The sequence below is a fragment of the Sebastes fasciatus genome, chromosome 1 (genome assembly GCF_043250625.1).
Source record: "Sebastes fasciatus isolate fSebFas1 chromosome 1, fSebFas1.pri, whole genome shotgun sequence".
NCBI classification, from domain to species: Eukaryota; Metazoa; Chordata; class Actinopteri; order Perciformes; family Sebastidae; genus Sebastes; species Sebastes fasciatus.
Window position 1 is genome coordinate 12,472,255 of NC_133795.1, and position 27,087 is coordinate 12,499,341.

The 27,087-nt window shown below is 41.4% G+C and overlaps 2 protein-coding genes across 2 annotated transcripts in view; one reads left to right on the forward strand and one right to left on the reverse strand.

Moving 5' to 3' along the window:
* The window catches only part of dlgap4b (discs, large (Drosophila) homolog-associated protein 4b), a 202,040-nt gene extending 187,582 nt beyond the window's left edge, over positions 1–14,458 (reverse strand). The window contains exons 1-2 of the mRNA XM_074629592.1: positions 14,192–14,458; positions 13,254–13,518 (exon numbers count right to left, since the gene is read on the reverse strand). The gene's annotated coding sequence lies outside the window, so the exon portion shown is untranslated. The remainder of the gene's footprint in view (positions 1–13,253; positions 13,519–14,191) is intronic.
* quob (quattro b) overlaps positions 1–27,087 on the forward strand; it is a 36,938-nt gene that overhangs the window by 3,237 nt on the left and 6,614 nt on the right. The window contains exons 2-15 of the mRNA XM_074629571.1: positions 13,306–13,503; positions 15,785–17,291; positions 19,013–19,216; positions 19,625–19,748; positions 20,562–20,655; positions 21,731–21,817; positions 21,924–22,040; positions 22,847–22,945; positions 23,026–23,174; positions 24,499–24,637; positions 24,847–24,969; positions 25,154–25,351; positions 25,488–26,470; positions 26,688–26,937. Of these exons, the coding sequence (XP_074485672.1) occupies positions 13,306–13,503; positions 15,785–17,291; positions 19,013–19,216; positions 19,625–19,748; positions 20,562–20,655; positions 21,731–21,817; positions 21,924–22,040; positions 22,847–22,945; positions 23,026–23,174; positions 24,499–24,637; positions 24,847–24,969; positions 25,154–25,351; positions 25,488–26,470; positions 26,688–26,937 (4,272 nt within the window). The remainder of the gene's footprint in view (positions 1–13,305; positions 13,504–15,784; positions 17,292–19,012; positions 19,217–19,624; positions 19,749–20,561; positions 20,656–21,730; positions 21,818–21,923; positions 22,041–22,846; positions 22,946–23,025; positions 23,175–24,498; positions 24,638–24,846; positions 24,970–25,153; positions 25,352–25,487; positions 26,471–26,687; positions 26,938–27,087) is intronic.

Consider the following 27,087-nt stretch of genomic DNA (forward strand, 5'->3'; position numbering starts at 1 on the left):
TTTACAGATTGACACGCTCGCACCACAAATGAAACGCACACATTTGTCATTCACATTCGTGAGAAAAAACTGTTACCCATTCTTCATGAAAATGCCTTTTATTGGCTATTTTCTGTCATTGTCAAGTCTGCTGTGCGCTTGCTAGTCTCCCTGAATCATTACATTAGCTACCAGGTTACATTTGTAGAGACAATAATTCACACAATGGTGAGATTTGTGCCTGATCAGAAGTGTCTTCTATTAGTTTTGGTTTTCCACCGCCGATGAAGAGCAGCGCACAGCCGCTTCTCAAGCCTAAGGTCCCTATTTTAACGATTATATGCTATTTTAGCATATCATTATTAAATAATGTTTATAATAAAGTTATTTTTGATACATTTTGAGGTAAATATTGGGGTAATTTGGCAGTAATTCCAAAGAAATTTCAAATAGGTTATTTGCTAATTATCACCTAATTACCATGAAATTTGAGGACCTGTAAAATGAAGTGTTCATTTTGTGTCAGAAAGTTGCGGGATGTCTGTGATTTGACTGGATAGAAATTTAAACAGGTTTACAATGTGACTTTTTGACATCAAATTTCTGTACACTTGGAAACAGGTAGTGAGCTACTGGTAGCTTAAGAGCATGCATGCATATACCTTCATCTACTAACTGCTGGAAACACTGTGGACACGCTGTGTGAGGACATCCAGACTGTGATAGGCTGACAGAATACGTACTGGACTTTAAAGGGTCACAGCTGTGTGGGACAGACGGTCATCAGTAGCTCCGTCAAGTCATCACATCTTTACAATACTATCGTCTGTCCTCCCTTTGGCCGACAAATAACACTTCCTGCCCACTAGCTGCGATCTTGCCAAATCTCAACAGAGGCAGACAGGGAAAATCTAAACAATAAACTGATGGGATTTACACAGAAAATATGTATAATTGCACACATCTGCCCTGCGGGGCTGTTTGAGTCAAATTATTTCTATCCTGCTTCAATCAGCAAGTCGAGTTTTCTGAGAGTTGTCATGGAGCTGTGAGCCATATTTTCACTGTGTTTATTATCTCTGTATCGCAAAAGTGGGTCAAACTCAACAGAGGCAAAAAAACAGAGCCATTGCCAAGTGTTTCGGGGGGAAAATGTCTCTGCAGCTATAGGCTGTCTGTGAGTCAGCTTTCAGCATGCATTGTCTCTAGAAACGCAGTCACTGCAGCATGCCATTTCCTTCCCAGACTGGGTTTGAAAGTCAATGTGGTTGTTGCTCCTCTGGTTGTAGGAAGATAAGAGTTGTATTATAGTTGGTTCAATGATCATGACACATCAGTCTCAAGACATAAGGATCAGTTTTTAGCTTGCTTGAATTCAAAACCAGCTGAACAACCTCAATCGGATCCAAATCGTAGGTGACTCATTAACGGAAGACCTTTGGTTTGTATGTCCTGTAGACATGCTTCGCTCTGTTTAGCCGTGTTTGGAGTCGTGCACTTGTTTTGCAAAGCTTGAGAACGAAGAGCAGCAGATGTCAGTGTTTAGTACGCTCCTCATAAACACACTCACATGCTGACTAACTAACAAATCCCTTGTGTTAGGGCTTAACGGATTTTACAAGGCCCTCCTTTCATTTCTTGGCCATTTTAACATTGTGAGGGGAACTACGGGAGCTATCATTGTGTGTTGCATTCTCCGGAAAATCATTCTGAATTTCACTTCCTGACCGTTTGCCAGGATGCAAGCTTTGGGAAATGAGCTGCAGATCCAGCAGACTTTGTTTTGTCATGTTAAATGGGAGCGGTTTCTTAGGAATCAGTCATGGAAACTTTCCAGAAAAACATGTGAAATTTTAATTTGTTACAGGTCAGTTTTGGTTTATAAATGTATGTCGGGACCTTTCAGTCCTTTAAGGAAGTCTTCAAGGTTTTGGATATTTTGAATATTATTATATAATAATATATTATATATTTTGTTTTAAAGCCACATCTGTCCCAGCTACACACCCGCTGCACCTCCTTGCTAATCACTGCATCAGGCATTGAGCAACTTCACCTGTCTGATCATGTGGTACTATTTAAAAAATATGCTGACTTGGCATGACAGGGTAGAATATAATCAGTTTTTTGTTCATCCAAAACAGTAGTAGATGCCGGCATTGTTTCAGAACACATTTCATAACAAAAAGGGCAACCATGTGAGTCAGTTTTTGATTTCAACAGAGATGACAGCAGTGATTTATGTCCAATTCTGACACACTTGGTTGATTGTTCATTATTTACAGGTTCAGGGTGGATTAATGAGTCACTTGTGAAATCAAATCTCAGCTCACCCGGTTTCACATTCTTGGATCTTATGTGATTAATGTGGCCTCTTCTCTTTACAAACATAGCTTGAGTTCCTAAAAACTAGTAAACGAATGAATAATAGGAACCCTGCCAGATTAAAGATAGCGAACACACACCATGTTTACTCCTGGCAGCGGCGGCTCTTACAAATGATGGAGGGCTTTTGTCTCGTAGGGGCCTTTTTTTTTTTTACTGGTTTAAAGGATTTAAGATGCTCAGCTGAATGGAGTGCCTCTCTGCTGAGTTTAACAAGAGTGGATCATAAACAATGACTGCACTGTCTCATCGCCAAATAGGAGATACCGAATGTTTAAGGCAGTGTTGTAGTACTCGAGATTGGTCTCGGTCTCGAGACCACTTTTCGAAGGTCTCAGTCTCAGAATGGACCGCAGTTCCAGTTAACAGCTGTCCCCCCCTCCCTGCCCCCCTTCAGACGCACTACAGTACAATACAGAAAATGTCATTTTTTTAAGTGGATGTTAAAACATGGAAGAGGAGTGTTGAATAAAGATAGTTACGTTGAGTTCAGCTCCTTAAGCTGCCCTCACGTGATAAGATTTGCTCTTCACTCACCGCGAGGTACTGTGAGGCACAAAGCCTTGCAGAGGCAGCAGGTAAAATATCTACCCAAAAAGAGAACAAGATCGCCATTCACGGTTTCTAGGCAACAACAACAGTCACAGCTGTTCTCATTGGTTGCGTTTTAAAAAGGCCAGCGGCAACCGAGGTCAAAGTTGAAACAATCTGAACTTTGAGCGCAACGCTCAGTGGCGATTTCGAGCGGTGCGTCACACCAAGGGTAGCGCTTCCACCTAGTCGGGCTGCACCGCACCACAGCCAGTGCAGAGCGATTTTACCACTGATCATGTGTAGACGGTTTTTAGTGTTTCTATTTGTTTGCTCATAGAAAACAAAGGAAAATTCCCACACCTAAAATTCACCTCTGCAAAACCTTTTGATTATTTTATCAAGACATTTCTCATGGTACACCTATACATACACATACACAAATACGTGTGAATGAAGAGGAATCTTTGTTTTCTGTGAGTGTCGCTTGTTTGAAAAACTGCTGGCCCTCGCTCTATTAAAGCAAGGTTTCATGCACCTCCAACCTATTTTCACTGGTCAAGATCGACGCTGACAGTAACTGACAGTTAATCAATATCGCACTGGTAGACAGCAGCATTACTCGTAGTATATCTGGACTATTTTTCAAGCTCAATTCCCCTGAGTTTGCTCTGTTGCTGTATGTTAGGATGAGGTGTAAGTGTGCCATGCAGTGTCGGACTCGCACTGGTCTGGTCTTGGTCTTGGCTTGGTCTCGCCCTGCATTGGTCTTGACTTGGTCTGAACCCTTCAAAGTCTTGGATTTGCTCTTGTCTCGGTCTCGATACACTCTGGTCTTGGTCATGACTTGGTCTCGGTTTAAGTGGTCTTATACAACACTGGTTTAAGGAGGAAAAAGTAGAGAAGGATAGGGAATAACAAAGATATTGTCAACATGGTTTTAATTATAATATGACTAAGATCTTGATTATGATTGCTCCAAGACTCTGCCTCTTCCCACTTTAAGGTTTTGTGTGAAACCAGTAATAGTAATGCATTAGTTGCAAATGATGCTTTTTTCTTCCCATGATGACATTTGTTATTCATTAGGTGTCATATCCCATTAACCCTCTGTGTGATTGGCTGAGGTTATGGTTAAGTTGGTGGTGGATACATCTGCATGTCCGTACATGCAGAATTCAGGCAGTCTTCAGGATTTACTGGCAGGTCTTGACTCAGCTGTCACTTCTGTTTATGTTTTGGGTTGAGCCCGGAGGTGCAGTGACAGTCAATTTCTTATGAGGATCTCAAGCAAACGTGATGACCAGTCAAGACAGAGACATCAACAAATCCTTTCAGCATGTCCCATCAAGAGCTGCGTCCATTTAGTTGAAGTTAATCTTCTTTAAAATCACATTCTGGTCGGCTTACCTGCTCTAATCTTTTCAGTCTTTTGTGGCCGACGACACAGATACACATTGAGCATTACACTCCTTGACAGCTTGTTTATACTGTGGCTCAAATCTGGGTCCTGACTTTCTTTGGCCAACGCCCGGGGCAATATGGAGGAAATCTGTAATTATCTGCTTAATACTCAATGCTGCAAAAAGACTCCCAGGGGGGGCTCAAAGGGTGGACAAGACAAAGACAGATGCCTGTTGTCCACACTAGCATGCCAATTCAGGTTAAACAATGACCTTTGTTGGAGACTGAAGCTATTTCTAGAGTTAAATCACAGGCTGCACTGGACAATAATGGGCAGAGAGGGAATCCCCTTGTGTTGAATGTGTAGAGGAGGCGGCGGTGGAATGTGGTCGTCAGCAGGACAGCTGGACATCGATCAAACTCTACTGTCTCTGCAGGCCAAGATAAAGGTTCAGGATATAAGCTTGATTGAACGCTCCTCGCTGGCTGATTGTGGGAGTAAAAATACCTTGGAAAAAGTAGCAAATCTGTTTTTGTCCTTCCTAGTCATACCCAAATCCTGCTCTTTACACTATTTGTAGAGAGCTGGGTAAGATTATGGGTTTTCTTTTTCTGCCCTGCTATTTTGGGATCTTGGGTCGTAATTTTTCTGTAGAAAGAAAGTTGGATATGTTCGCTGGACCACACGCATTGATCCAGAAGGAGATAAGAGAAGATGATACAATACATGCACATGTTCTGACAAACACACACACACACACTAGGTTTGCATCTAAAAATTCCGTACTAGCATGCTATTTTAGTTCGCTAAAATTGTATGTCAGATTTTTTAATACGTACGAAACCTTAGTATGAAACCAATTGTACGCAAATTGCATACTAGTCACGGTGTTGAATTTAAGTGTTTAAGTTAGTTAAGTTTAAGATTTCATTTTGCTACGCGTAATAAAGTATTTAAATTGATTCAGACTTTGATTCTCTCGAAGCATTGTGTGGTCACATGAGGTTGGCACGGGTTACGATGGTTACATGTCTCCAACCGGCAAGGAGGCTCTCAGGAAGTGACGACGTAAATTACTGCTCAGTGCGTCCGGAAAGATACATACTACTGTTTATTCACACAAAAGTATGTTGAATGATAGACATATTGGGTATGTAGTGCATAGTGTGTGATTTTGGATGCAGCGCTGCTCTTTTCAGCCGGGAAAAGATCAGCCACCTGATGTATTGTTGGTCCTGACAGGTGATAAAGGCTGCGGCGTCTTGGTGTTATGGAAGAGAAGAACTGAAATACTGTTGAATCTGAAAATTGAAATTCAACCCAACCCTGACTCACAGTCATCTGTCATACAGGTGATGACCAATGTGGGACAAGGTCAACACAAAGTGTAAACTTTATGCTTAAAGCTGTAGGAAACTTCTACAAGTGCCATATTTTTCCAAATCTAAACAGATTTACATGAAAACTGTTAAAAATAGTTTAATCTGGATTTTATTATAGAAGTCCAAATGCCTGGTAGGGCATTTCTATTAAATGCAAATACAAAGACAATTGGAAGGAATACAATTTTTAAAAATAAATGAATGTAGCCTATTATAAGCAAATTATACCAAGACCAAACACAAGGTCCATCATAATTAGTATTACCCTATATTTTTACAATTTTATGGTTTTTTTCTTCTGTTAGGAATGACAGGCTACACTGCTAAAATAAGGGGGGATCAACTGGAAATTGAGAACTAAGATTTCTAAAGTCGTCAAATAAGTTTGCAGAATTTCTTCCATAGTCTTTTATTGAACATTTATATCTGCAGTACACCTTTGAGCCACATGAGAGAGCCTGAATGTTCGTATTGTTTTGATAATTGTAGCCTACTTATAACATTGAATTTAATATGAAAGGCTAGGGTTCATTCTGTTTGCTTTAATTGAGATTATACTGCAAACCCTGAGACCAATAATGTTTTCTTATATGGTTGTATTGGCTTGTTGTATTGGGTTTGGTTGGATTCTATTTTGAAATTTGAAAGACAACATGAATAGAAACTATGATGCATACAGAATGTTGACATACAAAACTGGCTTAAATTTTCTCAGTCAGATATTTTGCAGCAGTGATGGAAGCAACACAAAACCAGAGAGTTGTCAGTCCAAAGAGAAGAAACATGGAGAATCAGCACAACAAAGAGCTGCATGGAGGTAGACGAAACACCAGGGACTTTGCGGGGACTCAGCAGCATCGCTGGGGCGCGCCCAGAGTTACACCCCGAGATGCCAGAGAAAAAAATGATCTGATGGAGGAGATCTCTGGTCTCACAACCCAGCTGCAAGACTCCCAGTTCCAGCAGCACCTGTATCATTGCAGATGGGCAGTTGCAGAGAAAAAGAGCCAGACTTTAGTGGCCTATCTGGACGAGGTTCGCGGTAAGTACCACTTCTATACTGAAGAAGCTGAGCGAACCATTGAAGAGCTCAAAGACCAGCTGGAACGGGCTCGGAGCAATGAGACTAAGTCTTGCGAGGAGGAGATTCACAAGCTCAAATTTGAGCTGAGTGAGGGTCGCGTTGTAAGAGTTAATGGCGTCAACAGGCTGATTCTTGCTGATAAGATCATGGCACGCCTGAATCGCAAAGTGGATGAAGCCAACAAGAAGCTGCAGCAGGAACACAGCTACGCTGCTTCAGAGCGGTGTGAGGAGGCTCCAAGCCCGAGCACAAAGGCTTCCCAGACAGACCTGGAAGTACTGAGCAATGAGGAGAAAGTAGAGGAGCTCCAGCAGCAGCTCCTAAAGACCCAGAGAGACCTGGAGGAGCAGGCTGCTAAACACAGAGAGGACCAAGAGGCTTTCCGCTGTGAAACTGAGGAGCTCAGAGCCAAACTCTGCACCAGCGAGGCCCTCAAAGAAAAGAGTGAGGTGAAGGCCCTGGACTTGGAGGAGGAGGTTCAGAAAATCAAAGCCTCCAACCTTGCACAGCTGGAGCAGCAACAGGAGGAGAATGCCAAGCTGAAGGCTGCAATGAAAAGAGCAGAAGAGGAGAAAGCCTCAGTTCAGCAGACTGTGCAGAGGAAAGGGGAGCACTGGGCCATCATCAAGGAAACCTTGCTGGATGAACTGGATTACAAGATGAAGAAAGAGTTGGATAAAAGTCCAAAAAGAAGAAGAGAAGCTGGCGACAGGTTGTCCACTTGAGTGGCAACACCAGGAAGGACTGCCGAACTCATCTCTTGACTTGATTCTGCCTTTTAGCAATAAAAATATAATGTAATGACCAACATTTTGATTAGTAACTGTAATTTAATCACATATTTTTTCTCAATAACTGTAACGGATTACAATTAAATTGATTTAGTAATTTAATTACGTAATGCCGTTACATGTAACTAGTTACTCCACAACACGGCGTGCTAATTGCGACTAGCATCACAGCTTTTATAAACTGCATCGAATTGGTACAGTGCAGACATACGTGTACTTAGTCTGCAGATTGCAAATATACAGTGAAGAATTGTGTTATCATAAGGATGTAGGGGAGTGATTGTGTCTGGGTGCTCACGCGGGACTGACAGATTGCTGTTAAAGAGGAGTTTTTGTAATGGGAGGAACTGTTAGACAAACAAAAGGAATGGCTGCGGCGCAGACAAAACAGCACAGCTCATCCATTATTACGGGTGTGTTCAGTCAAAGGGAGACAGCATGAAAAATCAGGAAACTCCAGCATGCATCTCAGAACCTCAAGTGTATTCCTGGCATTTACAGAGGGTTTGCCTTGACATCAATTATTCATGTGATGTTTACAACCTCTTCACCTCCACTGAATGCCCAAATCAGAATCACGAGGACTAGAGAAGATGACGTAACTGAGTTTTCCATGTGTGTTTTCAACTGCAGATGCTGAATATTTGCATGTTTGCTAGTCATGGTGTCACATGCATAACACCCTGTATCGTCCAGAAAATGGACCTGGAAATGTTCTTTTTTAGATCCAAAATTGCTTGTTTACTGAATTGTGCAAGTACTTAGCTAGCTGTTTTAACCAGTTTACGTTTCTATTATTATAAGTATAACTATCTGATTCTGATTAAATGAACATTTTTCAAATACCAGACCAGAAGCACCTACTCAGGCCTCAATTTCGCTTTGTCTCAGAAGAATTCCTGCTGCATCGTCCACAGTTCAGGCCTGTTCGGCATGTTGTCTGGCAGTTGGTCAGATGTAATGAGATACAGAAGAACCCACAACACCGACAGCTTACCCTCCCTATCCTCAGCTCATTTGGCTGGCTGGCCGGTCTGAACTGGGTCCAGCTGAGCAACGCTGAGTAAAATCTCAAGAGGTTCTCACTCATTAAATGTCACCAGCCAAACCACCCACTGAGAGGAGCTCTAGTCGGGGGGAAAACGTCTCTTTGTTTTGAGAAGAAGTTTATCCAGGCATAAGCGTTTGTCATTTTAGCCAGAGTGTTAACAAAAAGAGGTTTCAATCTCAAATGATTCTGAAGTAATGTTGTGATAATAAGTCACTAATATTTTTCTTTAAGGTTGAATTTCGGTGAAGGATTGATTTAAAGTCAGGCTACAGAAGGGTGGACACGCTCTAATAATTCTGTGGAATCGTCAGTGAAATCTGAAAGTCGGGCACTTGTTCAAATCAAATTTGCACATAGGGAAATATAAGGTCCCAGCCCTGACTTCACAGAGGTGTGTCGTACTAGATGTGACCTCTGGTTTATCGTCAGCTTTTGAGAAATACAGTAGAACCCAGAGCTGAATGGCTGCAGTCAGACTAAAACAGCTGTGATGCATTACTATTCAAGAGCTAGCCTCCAAGGTATTCTGTTCTCCATTTCCTAATCTATTGTGACAGATGTGCACAATCAGAAAAAGGAAACATTCTTTTCCACTGAGGACATGCAACGTCTATATGAGATACAAAAATTTAGCATGAGTGGTCAAATATTGATATTGACTTACATCCAACATCCCACATTTAATGCTGTTGATTAACGTTTTTCATTTGGGACACTTAAAGCTGCAGTGGGTGGAAATGGAGCAAATATGATTAAAAAAAGTTATTTTTATAAAACGGTCACTATATCCTGACAGTAGTGCATGAGACAGGTAATCTGTGAAAAAAATCATGTGCCTCTGTGTCCTCCGGTGCTCCTAACGGCATCTGCAAGATTTCACAGACCGGAGGAAAACAACCAATCAGAGCCGAGTTGGAGTCTGCCGTCCAGCTGCCGTCTCTGGGCAGCTGTCAATCACTTGCGAACTCCGACCAAACGGTCAAACTAGGCAGCGCTGATCAAATATGAATCAATATTCTGTTACTGTAATGCCTATTTCTCACCTCAAATGTTTTCAGAAACATGTTGTAGTGTACTGTTTAGCTGTAAAATGAGAAAGTTTGTGACCCGGCAGCCATGTTGAGATCAGTTGAGGAAATCCCAAGCACTGCCCACCAGCCGGAGTCCAGCCAATAGGAACGCTCGCTCTCTGAAATGACCTGTGATTGGACAAAGTTTCCCGTCACAGGCTAGATTTTCTAAAGCCTGAAAACAGAGCCATGAGGAGGAGCAGTAGTCTAGTTTTCTCTCAGAACACTTGAATTACAATATGCTGAAAGGTTATTATGGATTTTGCCCAATGATGCCAAAAATATTCTGCCTACTGGCGCTTTAATTTGAACAAAACCACCTAAAATGCGCGACACCAACGTTTTAGCTAACAGCAAATGCAAACATTCAGTGACTAATGAAACAACTTTATGACCTTTGTTCCCAGTGTTTCACGACTGTCCAAGGTGCCGAGCATTCAGCAGCACAGTCCCAGAGCTAACCAGTGTGAGGTCTTTGAAGCTGCTGCTCTTGTGTTTACCCTGGGCTGGTCTCTGGTCCCGGTGAGGCCATCAAGCTAAATGAGGAGGGGGGGCTAAAAACAGACTCCTTTGTGGGGCCGGGAGATTGACACAGCAGGGTACTTTGAACTGATTGTATGAATAGCACGCCTGCTGTGGTTAGTGGCTGAAGACCTGCCCAGATCCAGAGTAAGCGTCAAGTCTTTCCATTACAAAGAGACATTTATTTGACTGTGCTGCGTGTGAATGAAAGAACAAAACTGTACATTTCAATTCACTCTACAGGTGCCTAATGAGAAAGCAAATCACAATAATAAAGTGCCGTACACCTCTAGACTTACCTATGAAATATTTATGGTTGAAGCCTAGAAAGTTTGTACAGACATTCATGGTTCCCAAGTTCCCATGACTTTGGTGATCCCGACTTTTCTTCTGACGTCACCACGAGGTTCACATTTATGGTTTTAAGTGAAATGTCTCGACAACTATTGAATGTATTGCCATGAGGTTTTGTACAGATATTCATGTCCCCTCCCAGGCTGAATTTGAAAGGCTCTGACACACCAAGCCAACAGTCGGCCGTCGGACAGTTTGGGGCCGTCGTTTTGAGGGAAACGTTTTTTTTCTCCCAGATTACGGTTGCAGTTTTAAACAGTTTTAAATAGTTTTAAACATGTGATTGATGTAAATTGAAACAAAACTACCGAGTAAGGTTTAAGCAACAATACTACTTAGTTAGGTTTAGTAAAAAAAACATCACGGTTTGGCTTAAAATGACTACGACATTGAAAGAAAACCAAACAAAAATGCAACAAGGCCACTGTGTTCATGTTAGCATGCTGACCACACAATTCGTTAAAAGAGCCGTGCACCTGCATATTACTGTAAAGAAATTGTTTGATTCATATGACAATTGACAACATACTGACAGGCAAAGCCCAGACGTCATTTTACCGTAGCTCCTATATTGCATAATGTAATCAAAAGCACAGTATTTGCAGTGCTCTGCATTGCATTAAATGCTTGTCTGTTTTACTAATCCAAGTTGACAGCCCTCGTGTCTCAAAACATCACCACCTCAAATTCACGCCGCCGGGTTGGTTTCACCAAAATTGCTTTCAAGATGGCCTCTTTTCATCTGAAAGGTTTCCGGGTGTTCAGCTGTGCGTCACCCGTGGCACAGCTGGTGCTAGCTAGCATCTTATCCAATGCAGACATGTGCGGATGCAGTAAACACTTGACTCTTGACAGAAAGTAGTGTAATTTCACGTGCATTAAGAAGCTTCTTTGATGGGATTGTGCATTTCTTTTGGTCTTCTTTGCTTGGTCTTGTCACTTTGAATAAGATCAGATCAAGTCTGCTACAAATAAACCAGTTTAAATGTCCTGGCCAGACATGAAACAAGTTGCTCATACTCATACAGGACAGACTTAATCATCTCCAGATCAGTTGAGATGCTTTTGATTAAGCTCAACCAAAATACCCCTCTTGTTCCCCTAAAGATGATCATTTTTTAATTCACCTCAGAGCCTTTTGCTAAGTGGATTTTTGTCATGTTTCAATTTTGGTGAATTTGATCTTCTGCTGCAGCTTTTAGTTTGTTAGAGATGATTTTGCCTTTACAGATACAGGTATGCCCAGGAAGGATTCACTGATCCAGAAAGTGCACTCATGCAGAAAAGTGTATCACGTTTTCTTTCTTTTTTTTTTGTTCCCGACTTTAAAACCCTAAAAAACTCTTTGAGGCAGTCCAAACAGCGAGGGGCAAAAGAGCCAAGAGAAATATTTGTCCTGTCATTTTGCATTCACAGAGCATTTGTTCTTGGCATATCTAGGCCATGTGGTCCCTCTTAAAATAAATCAGCATTAGAATAGACATCTACCTTTGAAATTCGTGATCCTCATTACACACTCAAGGTACTACACACACACACACACACACACACATACACACGCGCATATTTGACCCGAACTTGCACAGTACAACAATTCCTGAGATGAAAAAGGCCATTCAATCAAGATTTAAAACCACATTCAATTGTATTTAATAAATGCAAAGCCAGGATTTCAGTTTGAGGGCAGCTGTTTCAATTATATGAGACAAGGCCTGTCTGTAATGGAAGATTTATTAGGCCTAAATTAAATGTTTTATGATTCATATGCCTTGGGCTGAAAGGTCAATACAATTATCATTTGAAAGGAATGTGCAGACCACACTTTATTTATGCACTGACACTGATGTTCTGTTAAGCTTTCATTATATGCACAGCAGCTGTTTTCTTACAATAATTTGACGAAGTGTGTGATGTAAAGTGTTTTTAAATCTTTGCAATCGTAGTTTTTTTTTTTTTATATCTCTCTACTTGGTTGAGTCATTGTGGCTTTGAAACACAAGCACTAGGTAAAATGAGGTCCAAAAGTGGGCTGTTAGATGTAAAAAAACACAAAACTAATGCTTAAAAATAACACGGATTTCTTTCTCAGACAGGGACACTTTGTAATGAAGTAAAACTGTCATCATCTACATAACTTTCCTTTGATTTATTGTTTTGTTGTTGTTGGTATTCTGGAGATGGATCCTGGACAAAACAAAGTCCCAAGGTCTTTCTTTATAAAGTATAATGCCATCACACAAATTCTCAGGTCCATTCTTACTCAACCCGTCAATCTCTAGATCTTCATCCTCCTGAATGTCTCACTACTAGAGGTTAATTTTCGATAAGATTTAGGGGAACCAAATTATGGAGTAGCTTTTCACATCTATCAAAAAACTGTTCATCTGTCAAATGTCATTTAATTTAATTACTGTTTTGTAATTGCTTTTCCCGATGTTGTCCATGTATCTGTTTTTATGTTTTTGTTTTTTTTCCCACTCACAATGTTGTTTGGTTATGATTTCCCAGAAGTCTTTATAGATATTTAAATCATGTAGTCATATTATTTCTTTATATTAATCTTTTCTCTAGGTGGAGGCTTCAGATAAGCCCAGTGGGTTTTTTGCCTCTTCCTGCACTGTATATTATTCATTTTTGTTATGTTGTATAGTCTTAAATTGTGCAAAACAAATAAATAAATAAATAAATAAAACACTAACCTCATCTCACTGACGACCACTTCTTCTTCTTCTTCTTCTTCTTGTCCTCCAGAACCCTGAATCTCTGGACTCGTCCATCCAGGGTGCTCTCTCGGCCCTCTTCCCACCCTTCGAGGCCACAGCACCCATCGTCCTCTGCCAGCTGTTTCGCACCATAGAGGAGCGTTACCATGGTGATGCGTTACACTGTCTGCTGGACTTCCTCATCCCATCCAAACACCTGCTGGAGAGCGTCCAACAGGCAGCATGTGTGAGTATCAATACACTGTAAAAAAAAAAAGTGTACAACATTCTTTTACAGTTTATATAAAAACTTTTACATTTTTTGTCTGTATTTCAAAATGACAGAAAAAAATGTAAAAATTACATGTTTCATTTGTGATTTATATGTAAATGGTCTTAGATTTACAGTATTTTTTGTAATTACAATCGTAATTATCTGTATTTAAACTTTTTCTTGATCATTTTTAAAGATAATTATTCTGTTTTTTTTAGGTTTATGACTCTATTTTAACAATTAATTTATGTTAGAAGAAAAGGATTTCATGGAGTTCTAAAAATATTTCTTGTAAAAATACAGATTTTTGTTAATGTAAATTTGTAAAATTACACGTTAATGGTGTTAGATTTACGGTGTATGACTATTCTAACAAAAATATATGTTAAAAGTAAAATATTTCTTGTAAAATTACAGTAATAAAGGTTAATTATATAAAGATAATTACTGTTTTTGTTTTTTTACAGTTTATTTATGTTAATTAACGGACAGTGTTTTTCCTTTTTTTAACAGACATTTTCTGGCGCCCCTGCTGCCAGAAAATTTCCGTTATTTTACACTTTTTTTTACAGTGTACATCTCATCTTTTCCCCTCATATCTCTTGAGTATGTTGCAATAATAAATCATACTCATATTTTTTTTACATTCAGTATGACTTACCCTTTCGAGATATCACAGAAAAAAAAGCTCCTCATAACTACCAAACTTCACTGAGAATTAACGCGTTTTTAACTTTTCTTCAGTATCAAAGGAATTCAGTGACACTTGTCTATACATCCATGGGTGTATTGCAAAGATGAACAGCCAATAGTGAATTCGGCATACTTTTAAAGTGCAAATTTAACAAACGTAATCAAATATAGGCTAAAAAAGAAAGGAGGTTGTAGCTGTAACAGCGTGCCTCACTAACTCCTCCATGCTGACATCATACTTCCTGTTTACATTCCCAGAAGCCCCCAAATTACCCAGCTAATTATCTCATGGCTAAGTTTAAAGACATTTATATTTCTTCTTTTGTAAACATGATATAGAAACAAATTCTCACCTATTTCTCATATATTTTTTTTACAGATCTGGAGTCTCACTTTTTTTGAAGTCACTAATTTTGTCCACTTTTTTTAACCCTTAAATATATTATCTGTTACTGCAGTAGTCCAGATGATGGCGCTCTTGAGCATCTGATTAATTTCATTTTTCAATATGTCAATGTTTTAATTCACAAACAGACATTTTCTAAATCACTTCCTCAGTTTTTACTTAGAATTGAACTCTCTACTCACTCAGCTCACTGAGCTTACTAAACAACAAAAAAAAGGTAAAAAAAAAAAGTAATAGGGCTATTGAAAAATTATGGAACATTTTTCCCTGAAACCTCTGATTGAATTTGTTTATATCTGTGTATTTATCTATTCCTGTTTTTATTTAATTTTATGCTCCTTGTGTGTATTTGTATTGTAAAACTTGTATCTGTTCTGTATGTGCTGCTACCACTATTACTACTATTACTACTACTACTAATAATAATAATAATAATAATAATAATAATAATAAAATACATTATTCATAATAGTAATCATAATAATAATAATAATAATAATACAAATCTCCCAACCCCTCCTCAGAAATGTTGTCCAGACACCAAAAAGAAAGAAAGAAAGAAAGAAAGAAAGACCCCAAATTATGGGAACTATAGTTCCAAAACTTAGTATGCTGATCAAAGTCCCCCAGATAGGACTAAGACAAAGAATAATAATAGTAGTGACATACAATACATTAACATTTTCTCATGTCAATTTTATTTATTTTTTTACATTATTAAGGCTCGATGTCCCGTTGGTATTGTTCTTATACTGAAGCGCTGACACTCCTTTATCCATTTATATAAGGTTTGAGGTGGTGGGTTAGGGCACCACAGTTGTGTGGTGTTTAAATAAAACCATGATAAATTTATAAGCTACATCTTAGCTTATGTATACTGTTGAGCAGTATACAGTATACACACACACATATAAATGCAAGTGAGATAACCCAGCTCTTCATTAAATGTCCTTGAAATCATAAATGTTTTTAAATTATGCTGGTAATAAATTCAATTTAACAATATTCTGACAAACAATTTACTGTAGATGACTAAGATTTTAAAATAGGATGCAAGAAAACGACAAATCAGAAAAAAAAAAACACATCAATGAAAGTGAAATTAAGTCGAGCAAATTAAATCAAAATAATAATAATTTTGTTTTTGTTCTCTAGGCTGGATACTCTGATGTGGTTTTCCGTTGTGAGGGCTGGCCTCTGTGTCTCCATGACAAGACCATCATCCAGTTAGCGCCCGTGAACCCTCTGCTGCTGCGTCCTGGAGACTTCTATCTGCAGGTGGAACCTTTCGGGGACCAAGCGGCTCGCGTTGTCCTCAAAAGTCTCCTGGAGGAGGGTTGTCGAGAAGTGGAGGAGACCCCCGTCCCCGAGACCTCCTACCCCTGCATCTTCACCGAGGAATGGCTGCGGGACATCAATGAAGGACGCCAAGGCACTCCTCTGTCACGTTGCTTGCTTTGCACGGATCAAGGGGTGATCAAGTTGCCCTGGGCTAAAATCGCCATCCCAGAGTTTTTAGACAAGCCTAAGATCATGCCTACTTATCGGGAAGCTCCACCTGAACCAAAACAGATCGCAGTTCCCACCCATTTCAACTCCTCCACCCTCCCGATGGAAGCCATTTTTCTTCCTGCGAAAGACAGGATGCCATCATCTTTGAGATCTGCGGACAAACTTGTCAAAATGGATTATGAAAGACGAACCCCCAAATCATGCTCCAGGCCTTTAATCAAACCTGTTGGTTGGGTTTCTCCTAACACCTGGGACAGTCGTAACTATCGAGAGATTGAGGGCGATTATGTAGACCTGGTGGATATCGCCAAAGGGAAGGAGTTTGTGGATAAACAGAGAGGCAGCCATCCACATCCACCTAATTCAGCTTTGTTTAAACCTGTCAGACCACCGCCACCTGTACCACTTGGTGTTCCCTGTGGACGCACCCTTCAGTGTAAAGACGAGCCTTGCACGCCATGCAGCCAGAGACAGCTGGGGCATGAGCCCACTGATCACGACTTGAAGTGTCGGTACAGAGACTCGTACGTGGCAGCACTGAGAAACCCAGTCGCTTTTGAGAGGGGGAGCGTAGACTTCCTGGCCGCCCTGGAGGAGGTCGGCCTTTGCGAAGAGTGCGAGCTAAGACCCAAGGGTGCATTTGAAGCTCAAAGAGACGAACTTGGAAACTTTTGCAACCACTGTAATAAACCTGTGTTAAGTAAGGAGCTCTGTCAATACCGACACGGCTGTGAACCAACAGCAGAGTCTCACCTCAAAGACCTTCCCGCGAGTTCTGAATCAGAAAACCTCATGAAGGAATCACCCACGATTTTGAAATCAACCCCCGGATTGAGCCAGAGTCATAAGGTTCAGATGAAACTTATTTCCCACCAGTCGGGACACAATGCCAGCGTGCATCCAGATGGTGATGTTAAACCACACCAGAAAGTGGAGGTTGCGGAGCCATCAGGAAAACACAAAGTCAAGGTTAGGTCTCTGTCCACTGTTTCGGAGACTTCTAAAGGGAGTCCGCTTCTCTATAAAGTCAACAACAGGAGCCACAGTGACATCTGCCCGGAGACAATCAGCAGCATAATGCAGTGTAAGAAAAGTGAACTGTTGGATCAGGTGACCTTGAAGCTGGAAAGACTGAAGACCCTTAAAAAAGGTAAGCATGGGGGGCAAGTTAAAGGGGCTCTATGTAAGAATGTCAGAAATGGCTTATGTGACACAAAGACCTGTGGCTGTTAAGTAAACAACAGTAAGCGTCCTGTTGCCCGTGCTTGTGCTCGCACTACATGCAAGTGAGCATCGGTGGTGAGGCGACACACACGACACTGAACGTGATTGACAGGCATTATGTTGATTAGCAACATTAGCCAGCTAAAACCACAATATCACTACATATTTTACATGCTTGGATTAACTAGCTTAGATATTTGTATTGTGTTTCCATGGAGTTTGTGTTGGAGTCTGAGTTGTGGTGGGGGCTGGTCGTTTGTTGGCGTTAGCAGACTCCATTTCTAACCGAACGTTAGCTATGGTTGCCCACTGTTAGCCGTGAAGCGGAGCTAAAGAGGGTAAAGGCACTCGCGAGCGCACATGACATGACATCTGTTGGGTTTTCCCTGCAAAAATATTCCGCATTCTTCACATTAAAAGCCGTATACAGGCTGATAGAAGAAACCCAGAAAGAAAAAAATGTTTATATTTGTAAAAACGTCCATACAGCCCCTTTGAGGCTGAACGTTCATGATACAATCTCTCATTCTCCTCCTTCTCTCTTCTTTTTAACCCCCACACACAGAGTTTGTGAATTGTTATTACTGCACACACAGCCGTTTATTATGATCTGTTGCTCAATGCATAAAGGGCAACTGAACATTCACGCCAAACAGACTGATTGAAGCTCGACCGTGACCTTGCATGCTTGAGGGGAATATGCTCCGCCGCGATCATAAAGGCTCTTTAGAAAGAAAGTTCAAAGGTCAAAGATCAAGCTCGAGTATGATCTTCTCCCACTGCTGTCTGGGGTTCTTCGGCAGCATTCATGTTATACCCATTACCGAGGGAGTGAACGGAAATAGCGCGCTGCACCCCGATGAAAGGGAAGGCCTGAACCCCGTTGGGTAAAAAGAAAGAGCAGAGCATTCCTCTAATGCAGAGAGACAGCATAACATGCGAGAAGGAGATTTCTGTGTCCCCTGCGCCCGCTGGCATGCACCCTCATGCCCTCACAGGGGCATGTTGAGATCTTGACTGGAGACATGCTTGTCAAGGACTATTAAAGCAGCACAGAGAGAGAGAGAGCACAGGCGAGGCTTTGTTGGTCCTAAAGGAGAGGCCAATTAGGATGTCTGAAATCAAAGCCAGGCTTAGTAGCCGGGCCACTGCAGTGTTTTGTTACAGAGAGCGTGTCCAATGTTTAAAGGCTGTCTGTACACAGCTGTGCATGTTGATGGACGACTATTAAGATTTAAGGATGAAGAGCTGAATAATTACTGTTGATATAAAAGGGCAAAGGTTGCTAGACAGAATAGAAAGTTGGCGGATAGTTTATAAGAAATATAAGTGCTGTCTTAGAAGAACGTCCTCAAGAGATACAGTCTGATGGATTAAAGGAGCGACTGGAGCTCAGCAGGTAGAGCAGGTCGTCCTTTAATCGCGAGGTTGGCAAATTGCTCCCCGGGTGCTTCACAGCAGCCCACTGCTCCTAAAATGCTGAGGATGGGTTAAATGCAGAGGTCAAATTTCATGTATGTATCTGTGTGTGTATATGACGAATGAAATAAAGTTTTAAAATTTTTTTGTTTTTTTTAAACAAAAAAAAAAGCTTTTCTTTGCTTTTTTTGAGGGAAGACAATTATGTTTGTGTTTGCTGTCATGCAGACTCACAGTCAAGTAGGAGTGAAACTCCCTCCACGGCAGATGGACCAGACTCCAAACTCCATCACTCAAAGACAGAAAAGCCATCTCCTGCACAAGTTCAACTACCTTCTGCAGGTTCTGACTCTCCACAGCCTCCACAAACCAAGGAATCAGGCTTCAGAGGCGTCAGCTGTCTGCTTGAACTGGGCATTATTAGTCTGCCAGGTACTTGATTTCTGAGCATCACCCAAATAATATCCTCTGTATGATTTATGTATCTCAAAAAGTCACCATCAATATCATGTTATAGACCATTTCACAGTTGTAAAGGTAAACATGTGTTTCAGTTTATTTCCTGTTGCAGTGCAAGGCCTATTGAAAGGAGTACAGACCAGGTTTTACTACGCACGTGTTGTACCTCAAAGATATGAAGCATGACCCTGCCTCTTTCAATGGGCCTTGTTGCAGTGTATGTGAATGACATCAGCTGACAGGAAGTAAACATGGACCTAAGATGTTGCCTAGCAATGCAATTCCGTTGCAACGGTCTATACTGTACAGTCACGGCATTTGTCATTTAAAAAACAATTACCTGTCACAAACTTTTTTGTTCTCTGTCCTGTAAACCCTCAGGCAGCAGGGACAGGACAGGCAGGGCGGTGGTGGAGGTCCACGGTGGCAGAAAGGAGTGGACGTCCCCTCTTGTGTCAGCCCAGACTGTCTGTGAATTACTGCTCTACTTACTCTCCATACCAAGGTACTAAACAATGACAATTAGATATGTCTTTATCAACAAAATATCTGTATTGAGAGGCAGTTGATTCAGTTGTCCAGCAGAGGAAAGCTGTAGTTGTTAGCTTATTGGGAAGCTCCAATGGATGCTGGTATGTAATAAAATGTCTGATCACAAGAGGGCAGCAGATACCATTTGAAATTTCTCCAGTGTCTAGATATGATGCATGCTCTTACATCCAAACTAAGTGATCCCTTATGGGTCGTCTCTTTGTATAGTTACTGTTTTACAACTAATAAAACAATGTATTTTGATTTCCAAAACCAACTTTATGAGCTGAATAATTCTACTTTAGGATCAGCTGGCAGTAACGTTGACCTGTGCTGACCCTCTGCCAAAATGAGTGTCAATACTCCCCCTCAAAGGTCTCCTAGTGAACACTTTAACAGAGCTATTTGTTTACACCGGGTTTAATGGAGTCTTTGAAGTTCAAAAAGCTATTCTACTGGATAGCTTGGCCTTCCTCTGTCCCCACTAAACAGTCTCTGGCCAGGCGGGCTGCCAAATGTCTGGTATGCAGCGCCTTGCTAGAATTAGCAGCCATGTCTGAGTTAGGCTCACACAACAGAGTAACCCAAGAAGAGGCCATTAAGAGGGGTGTGTGAAGGCGTCAAAGTGTGGAATAGGATGTGTGAAGAAGAGTGCGTGGGTGTCAGAGAGAGATAAAAAGATAAATACAGATTTGAGAAGTGGACTGAGCCTAAAAGCCTTTTAGCACATAAAGTGATGAAGTAATAATGTTTGAATGTGTCCTGACATGATCCGACGTTTTGGTAGGAAAGAAGTGCGAGAGCTGGGAATGACTCTGGTCATCAATGCCAGGAAGAAGCCTCCTTCACCTCACCTCTACAAAGCTCTGCTGATGGCCCAGGTTAAAACAACAAACCTGCACGTACACGTCCGAATCAACACCTGCACTCAAAAGCACTCACACCCACACACCATGACATCAGATGCTGACAGATGTCAAATTGCCACGTTCCTTGACTCACAGATAAAGGAACTGATGGATTAGTCATTGTGTGTCTGAATATACGGAACACAAACACTTGAGTAACACAGGTTCATTTCAAGTTCGTGCAAGTTTCTGATTTGTTAGCAGTAAAGAAATGCACTAGGGGGCGCAATCTCCATCTTCATCAGATGCACTGTAACACTGTAGGCCTATTGTACTTCAGGTTTCTTGTCAACTGAGAGGGAAGGTCAATGATAGAGTACCTGGGCCGGATTTAGTTATTTGGGTGCCCCAGGTAAACGCTGTCTTGCTTTACTTTTCAGTGGCAGTGGTAGAAGAAGTAGGCCTACTCAAACCTTTTTTTTCTGGAGTAAAACTATTAATACCGCACAATGAAAGTCCTGCATTCAAATGTTATATTCAAGTGAAGAGTGAAACAAAAGGTATTATCAGCAAAATGTACTTAAAATGATTTAAAGTCTGTTCAAGGTTGACTTTTCCAGCATTGTTTGAATATGATGCTGGATAGTTTAATGAATAATAATACATCATATTTTAATTATTTTCTATATTTTGTGAGTAAAATCTGAATTTGCAACGTAACCAGTAAAATGTCTCTGTCAGGTAAATGTAGTAATACAATGTTTTCCTCTGAAGTAGAAGTGCACAGTAAGTAGGCCTAGGATGCAGTTGAGTTGCATATATTTTTTAAAGTGCTTTGGGAGCCTTTTGTAAGTTGTTTCGAGGTGCAATGAGTTAGAATAGTAACACAATTCAATCATCATAATAAATCTATAGCTGTTTGCGGCCCTGTTAGCTGGGGGCCCCAGGCTGTTGCCTAACTTGATTAATGGTAGAGTGTACTCCTATAGAGTACACGGCTTATTGTTTTACTGTGAGAATCATTCATCTCATACCTAAATGATCAGAGCAACTGTCAGCACAGTCTGCATTGTTTTTTTGTCTTTAACTTACTGACCATCTGCTACAGGAGCAAGCTCTCCATGCTGTCCACAGTATCGTGATGCTGGTGGATAAAGACACTTGTCCTCGACCTGAAAAACAGCCAGGGTTACAGGTCAGGAATGAAATCAACTTCCCTGTTGTCCTTTGTTGTTCTCTTGGTTTGACACTTGTGGTACTTTTCCTTCATGCCTAACGTTGCCTTTGTGTTTGTCTATCAGATGGACATAGTGACTTCTATGAAAGCCCTCAACAAGACAGTCGAAGCTTCCCAGCTGACCTCTGACTTGGGAGGGACCTTTACTTACAGTCATACCGACTGGCTGCAGTTCCATCAGGTACTGAATATTCACTCACATCCAACAATCGTTTTGATGAAGTGCGGAGTTTCCCGTTAAGCCACAGTACTCCCACTGGGGATGACTCCACACACCCACACCAAACATTCATCATCTCTGTTGTTCTTTAATGACACGTTTAGCTTTGGTCTTTGGGTGGAGGGATGGTGGACAATAGGAATGTGCAGTCATCATTTGACTGGAAATGAAATGGGGAAATCAGATCAAAACATTATTACAGACTCAGGGTCTGTATGTTTTTTAGGATGCATTAAAAATCCAACTTCCTCTCTAAATATTTCTTTGTTTTTTTTGCACATTAGGGCATTAAAACAGCAGGTCAGAGGGAAGCAGCTAAAGTTTGTTATGTTGTGGTTCCAGTTTCGGGGTTGCAGGATAAATTTGAGAGGTCATAACTTGAATAACTGGAAAGGAAAGCAGACAAAACATACTTAATGTTTTTATGCTACAAAATAATAATGTTTTTTCTCATCTTTGCATTTTATTTATGAATTTTTGGATAAGTTACATCTTCAACATCTTCAGGCCCCTAAAAATAGAACAAACTGAGATGAAAAATATATTTAACGGGTCACGATTAGACATATGCAACCTGTGACAAGGGTATGTAGTAGATAACGCCTACGTCTGATTTTGGCCTCAGGATGCCGCTGGCTCTGGCGCTCTCTGTAGGCGGCAGATGGCAGATATATGTAGTGTCTCTTCACCTCAAAGCTCTTGGATTCATAACGATGTATAATTTTTTCCACCTCCACTAAATCTTAAATTTAATTTTAACATTTCAGAGACTGGTTTCTTTCATGACTGAGCTACGAGGGGCAGACAGCTTGTTGCAGAAGGCCATCAAGAAAGTGGACGGCAGCAAGAAGATAGACACCGCCCAGGTAGAATATACACGTTCGTAGTGTGACGTTATGGAAGCAGGTCAGACGTGTTGACTTTGCTCTTTCTGTGGCTGCTACAGGAAGTGCAGCAATGCATCGGGGAACAGAGGGCCTCAATGAAAGAGGTGCTGGAAGACACTCGACTGGTGACTCTGCAAAGAGAAGGAGGAGCTTTACTGGCCAGAATGAGGAGGGAGGAGTTCAGATTTCCACAGTCTGAGGACTACAGGTATCAGATCCTATTTAAATCTGCTTACCTTCTCCTTCTTGTCCCAAACCAAACACATGGGAAACATTTACTTTCCTCACCACCACATTTATTTGACAACTACAGTTACTTGACCAATTAAAGCCTCTGCACACCCATGCAGGTGTTTTCAATTACTCTGGTTAGTTGGGTCAAAGAACATTTATTGCTAAGAAGTGAAAGAAAAATCCGCGCCAGCAGCAAAACTATGCTTCTGCCATTTTGGACTGAAAGCGACTACCGGACGCCAGTAAAACGTCCGCCTAAAAAGTGCTGTACAAAAGTAAAACTAAATTATTTCTATTCTATTATCATATTCTACCGAAATGGCCTGTGTTGAACAATAAAATATTATAAATATAACATGCGTTTTCAGGTCAAAATGGTGGCAGCTGCGGTTGTCAAAAAAAAAACACAGGAGTTTCGTCCGTTTGCTTCTACAGTATACTCTTTGGTTGGGTGGAGCTATGCTGGGAACTAAGTGGTGTCACCAAACTCCATGCACTAATAAGAGTGATAGCACACTAAGTTGTCCCGCCCTAACAGGTACAACAAAGCCCACCGATGGGTGAGAGAGATGTCAATCAAGTGCCGTTTGTACACGCCCACCCTGTCCTGAGAACAGGTCTAATTGGGCATCATAAGTGAAAACAGCTGTGTGAATGGACTATAGGTGTGCAGGGGCTACTTTAAGATTTTACATACATTATATATGATTAGTATTATTGAATAAACTACCAAACAGCATAAGAAGTAGTTTGAATTTGCTCCACCTCGACAAGATACAACATTAAAATGTGACTTACTCTTTTATGCCTCAGTATCAATAATATATAAAATAACACTGCTAGGGGCCATTCTGCATAATGAGTACTATAAGGCAACTTTATGGTTCCGTTGAAAAATGTTGTTTTAATATTGAGTGAATTATGTACAGCATGTTTTCTAGCCTAAATATTTGTTAAACATTTAGAGATTATTATAGTAGACTTTTGTAATTACAGCAGTATGGCATCACAATTTATCCAGGCAACAAGCAATTGAAGGGCGTGTGTGTAGTTATTATTATTATGCACTCCATTTCACAGCCTTAATTAACTTGTTACTTACACAACGTATTTATCTATTTGCAAAACCTCAAATCATGTCACATAACGCCTATACTTTTCTGAGGTGATCTTAACTTAACAATGGTGGATTTACCCCCATAATACACTTAAAATTACAACTACTACCTTACAATGTTATTCAAGTCGAGTGTGATTTGTCTCAGAGTTTGTTAATGTTTGCTTCACCGTCCTTGTAGAGATGCTCTGGAGTCAGTGACCAGTCTGTACAACCAGGTGGAGGAGAAGCTTCACACTCTGGTGATGAGATCAAATGAGTCACTGCAGCACCTGGAGTTTCTCTTCAGACTCCGAGAGATGGAGGCCAACATTAGCACGGTAATATCACAACATTAAAATCTACAATATGTGTCGAAACAGCTGGAATTCATTAACATGGTGTTGTAGACAGGGCGGTGAAAGTTGGTCTGCTTTTGCACATTTCCTGTTAAGTGTTATTGTTTCTTAAGAATAAGATATATAAGGCTACACTCACAGTTTGCCAAGCTATAAACCAGCATTGTGTTATTCTACATTACGTCTTGCAGGCTGGGATGTGGTTCAACGCAGAAGGCGAACAGGGACTGAAGGACTCTTACATAACAGACGATACCCTGGTGTGCACTGAAAAGGCCTTGCAGGACTATGATGTTTTTTTCACTCAGTCTAAGGTATTAACAAAAAAAGCAATATAACAAAAAGGGTTTACGGGTACCTTATTTGGTTGTGTTTCTCTTTAGTTTTGCTTTTCCTAGAGTTGGAAATATTTAAATGACTGCACTGATAACAGTAAATATAAGATTAGGAGGAAGAAGGATAAACAAGTTCCACTTGACATCTTATCATTTGTTACAGGAGAAACAACAGTACGCCCAGACCCTAGTGACGGAGGCAGAGGGACTTGTTGGCACGAGTGATTCCTGTCCTGCTACAGATGTTTTTCGGACTCTGGTCAGCACTTTCAAATCCAATATGGATGACTTTATGTTGCGGGTAGAACGGAGGCACAAAGAACTGGACAAACTGGTGCATGTGCACCGCTTCTGTGAACAGGTTTGCATTTTCAACCATCTAACATTTCAAATTTAAGCCTCTTTCTTTCTTCTCTTGCCCTTTGTCTACATATTTCTGACTGATTTGTGTTAACCTTTAAATCCAAAAATTCCATTTTCTTTCTCTCTCTGTGTAGGCGTCTGCCCTGGCCAAAGAATGCACTCCTTTTTTGGAGCAGGTAGAGCAGGGGTGTTACTCAGCTCAGGCCCTGAAAACACTCCAGATGTATGAAGAGAGATTAGGTGGGGAATTCTCCACCCAGCACTTCCAGGCTCTGAAAGCTAAGGCCTGTGCCGTGGGATCAGGGGCCTCGGGGGTGATGGGAGTGTGGAATGCAGCCTGGGTCCGGTGCCAAGAAGTTAGGCAGCGTCTTGAGGAGATGCAAAAGAAGGAGAGAGGAGTAGATAAGAACCAGATCCAGCGGGGCACAGCTGCAAACCTTCAAGGGGAAGATGGAGGAGTGGAGAAGGAGGACAAGAGGAGTGAGGTGGGGGAGGATGAATGCCTCCTGACCCTGCAGCCGACCTCTCAGGAAGAGGTAGTCAATATCTCAGAAGGTGAAGGAGAAAGCACCGCTGCTGCGTGCTTCAACCAACATTTAAATCCTGACTTGAAAGGAGAATCTCAAGCGCAGAAATTACCTGAAGCAGCAGTTCAAAATGAGAAAAAAATTAAAATTTTCCCCCCACAAAACACTGACTGTCATCCAGAAAGCAAACAGAGGCCAAGAGTGCACCACAGCGAGGCGGATCTGAGGAGCAGACACTCAGTTGGAGGGGGCAATGATTTTCCATCGCACCAACCTTTGGGTCGGTCCCTGAGCGAGGGCTCGAATGCAAGCTCTCATTTGACGAGCATCTCGGGCTTTTCACCTTTGAATGTAAGGCACAAACACTGTCAGAGCGGAACACCGCTGCTGGAACTGAATCCGCAGCCCGTCCAGAATCTGCCTGTTTCCCATAACGAGAGTTTACGGTCAGGAAACCTAAGCTGCGACTCAAAAGGAGACAGTAATGAAGAGGAGGGTGGAGGATGCACAGTCTCCACCCAAAGCCCTAAAGAGTCAAGGACCCAAGAGACATTACTCACACCAGCAGAAAACAATGGCAGCAATGTTTTGTAAGTAACACCCCCGTCCTTCAGCTGTAATCTAAAGCTCAGTGAGATGCTGTCCAGGACATTAGACATAAGTTATATTCATGAATGGCACCATTATTCTCCAGTTAAACAACACTGTCATACCCATAAAAAGATAATGTAAAGCTGAGCATGATCCCGAGCTCACCTGGGTTTAGTTATGAGCCTTAATAAAGTTAATTTCCTATATGTGGAACAGGAAGCTGCGGAGGATCATGGAGGAGCTGCTGTCCACAGAGAGGGAGTACGTGAAGGCTCTGGGTTACGTTCGAGAGCACTACTTCCCCGAGCTGGAGAGGCCAGACGTCCCTCAGGACCTCAGGGGCCAGCGGGGGAGCATCTTCGGCAACTTAGAGAAACTCCACGACTTCCACCGACATCACTTCCTGGATGAACTGGAGAGCTGCGTGAAGGAACCCTTCAGAGTGGGACGCTGCTTCCTACGACATGTAGGTGTATTATTGACAGTACTGAATATAAATTACAATCTGCAAGTGGGGTGCACCTGAGCAACTGTTGTTTCCATGACGCAACCAGGTTTTAGCAGATGTGCAATCTTGGTAATGCCAAATAGTGGTCCGTGGTTTCCTGTTTTGAAC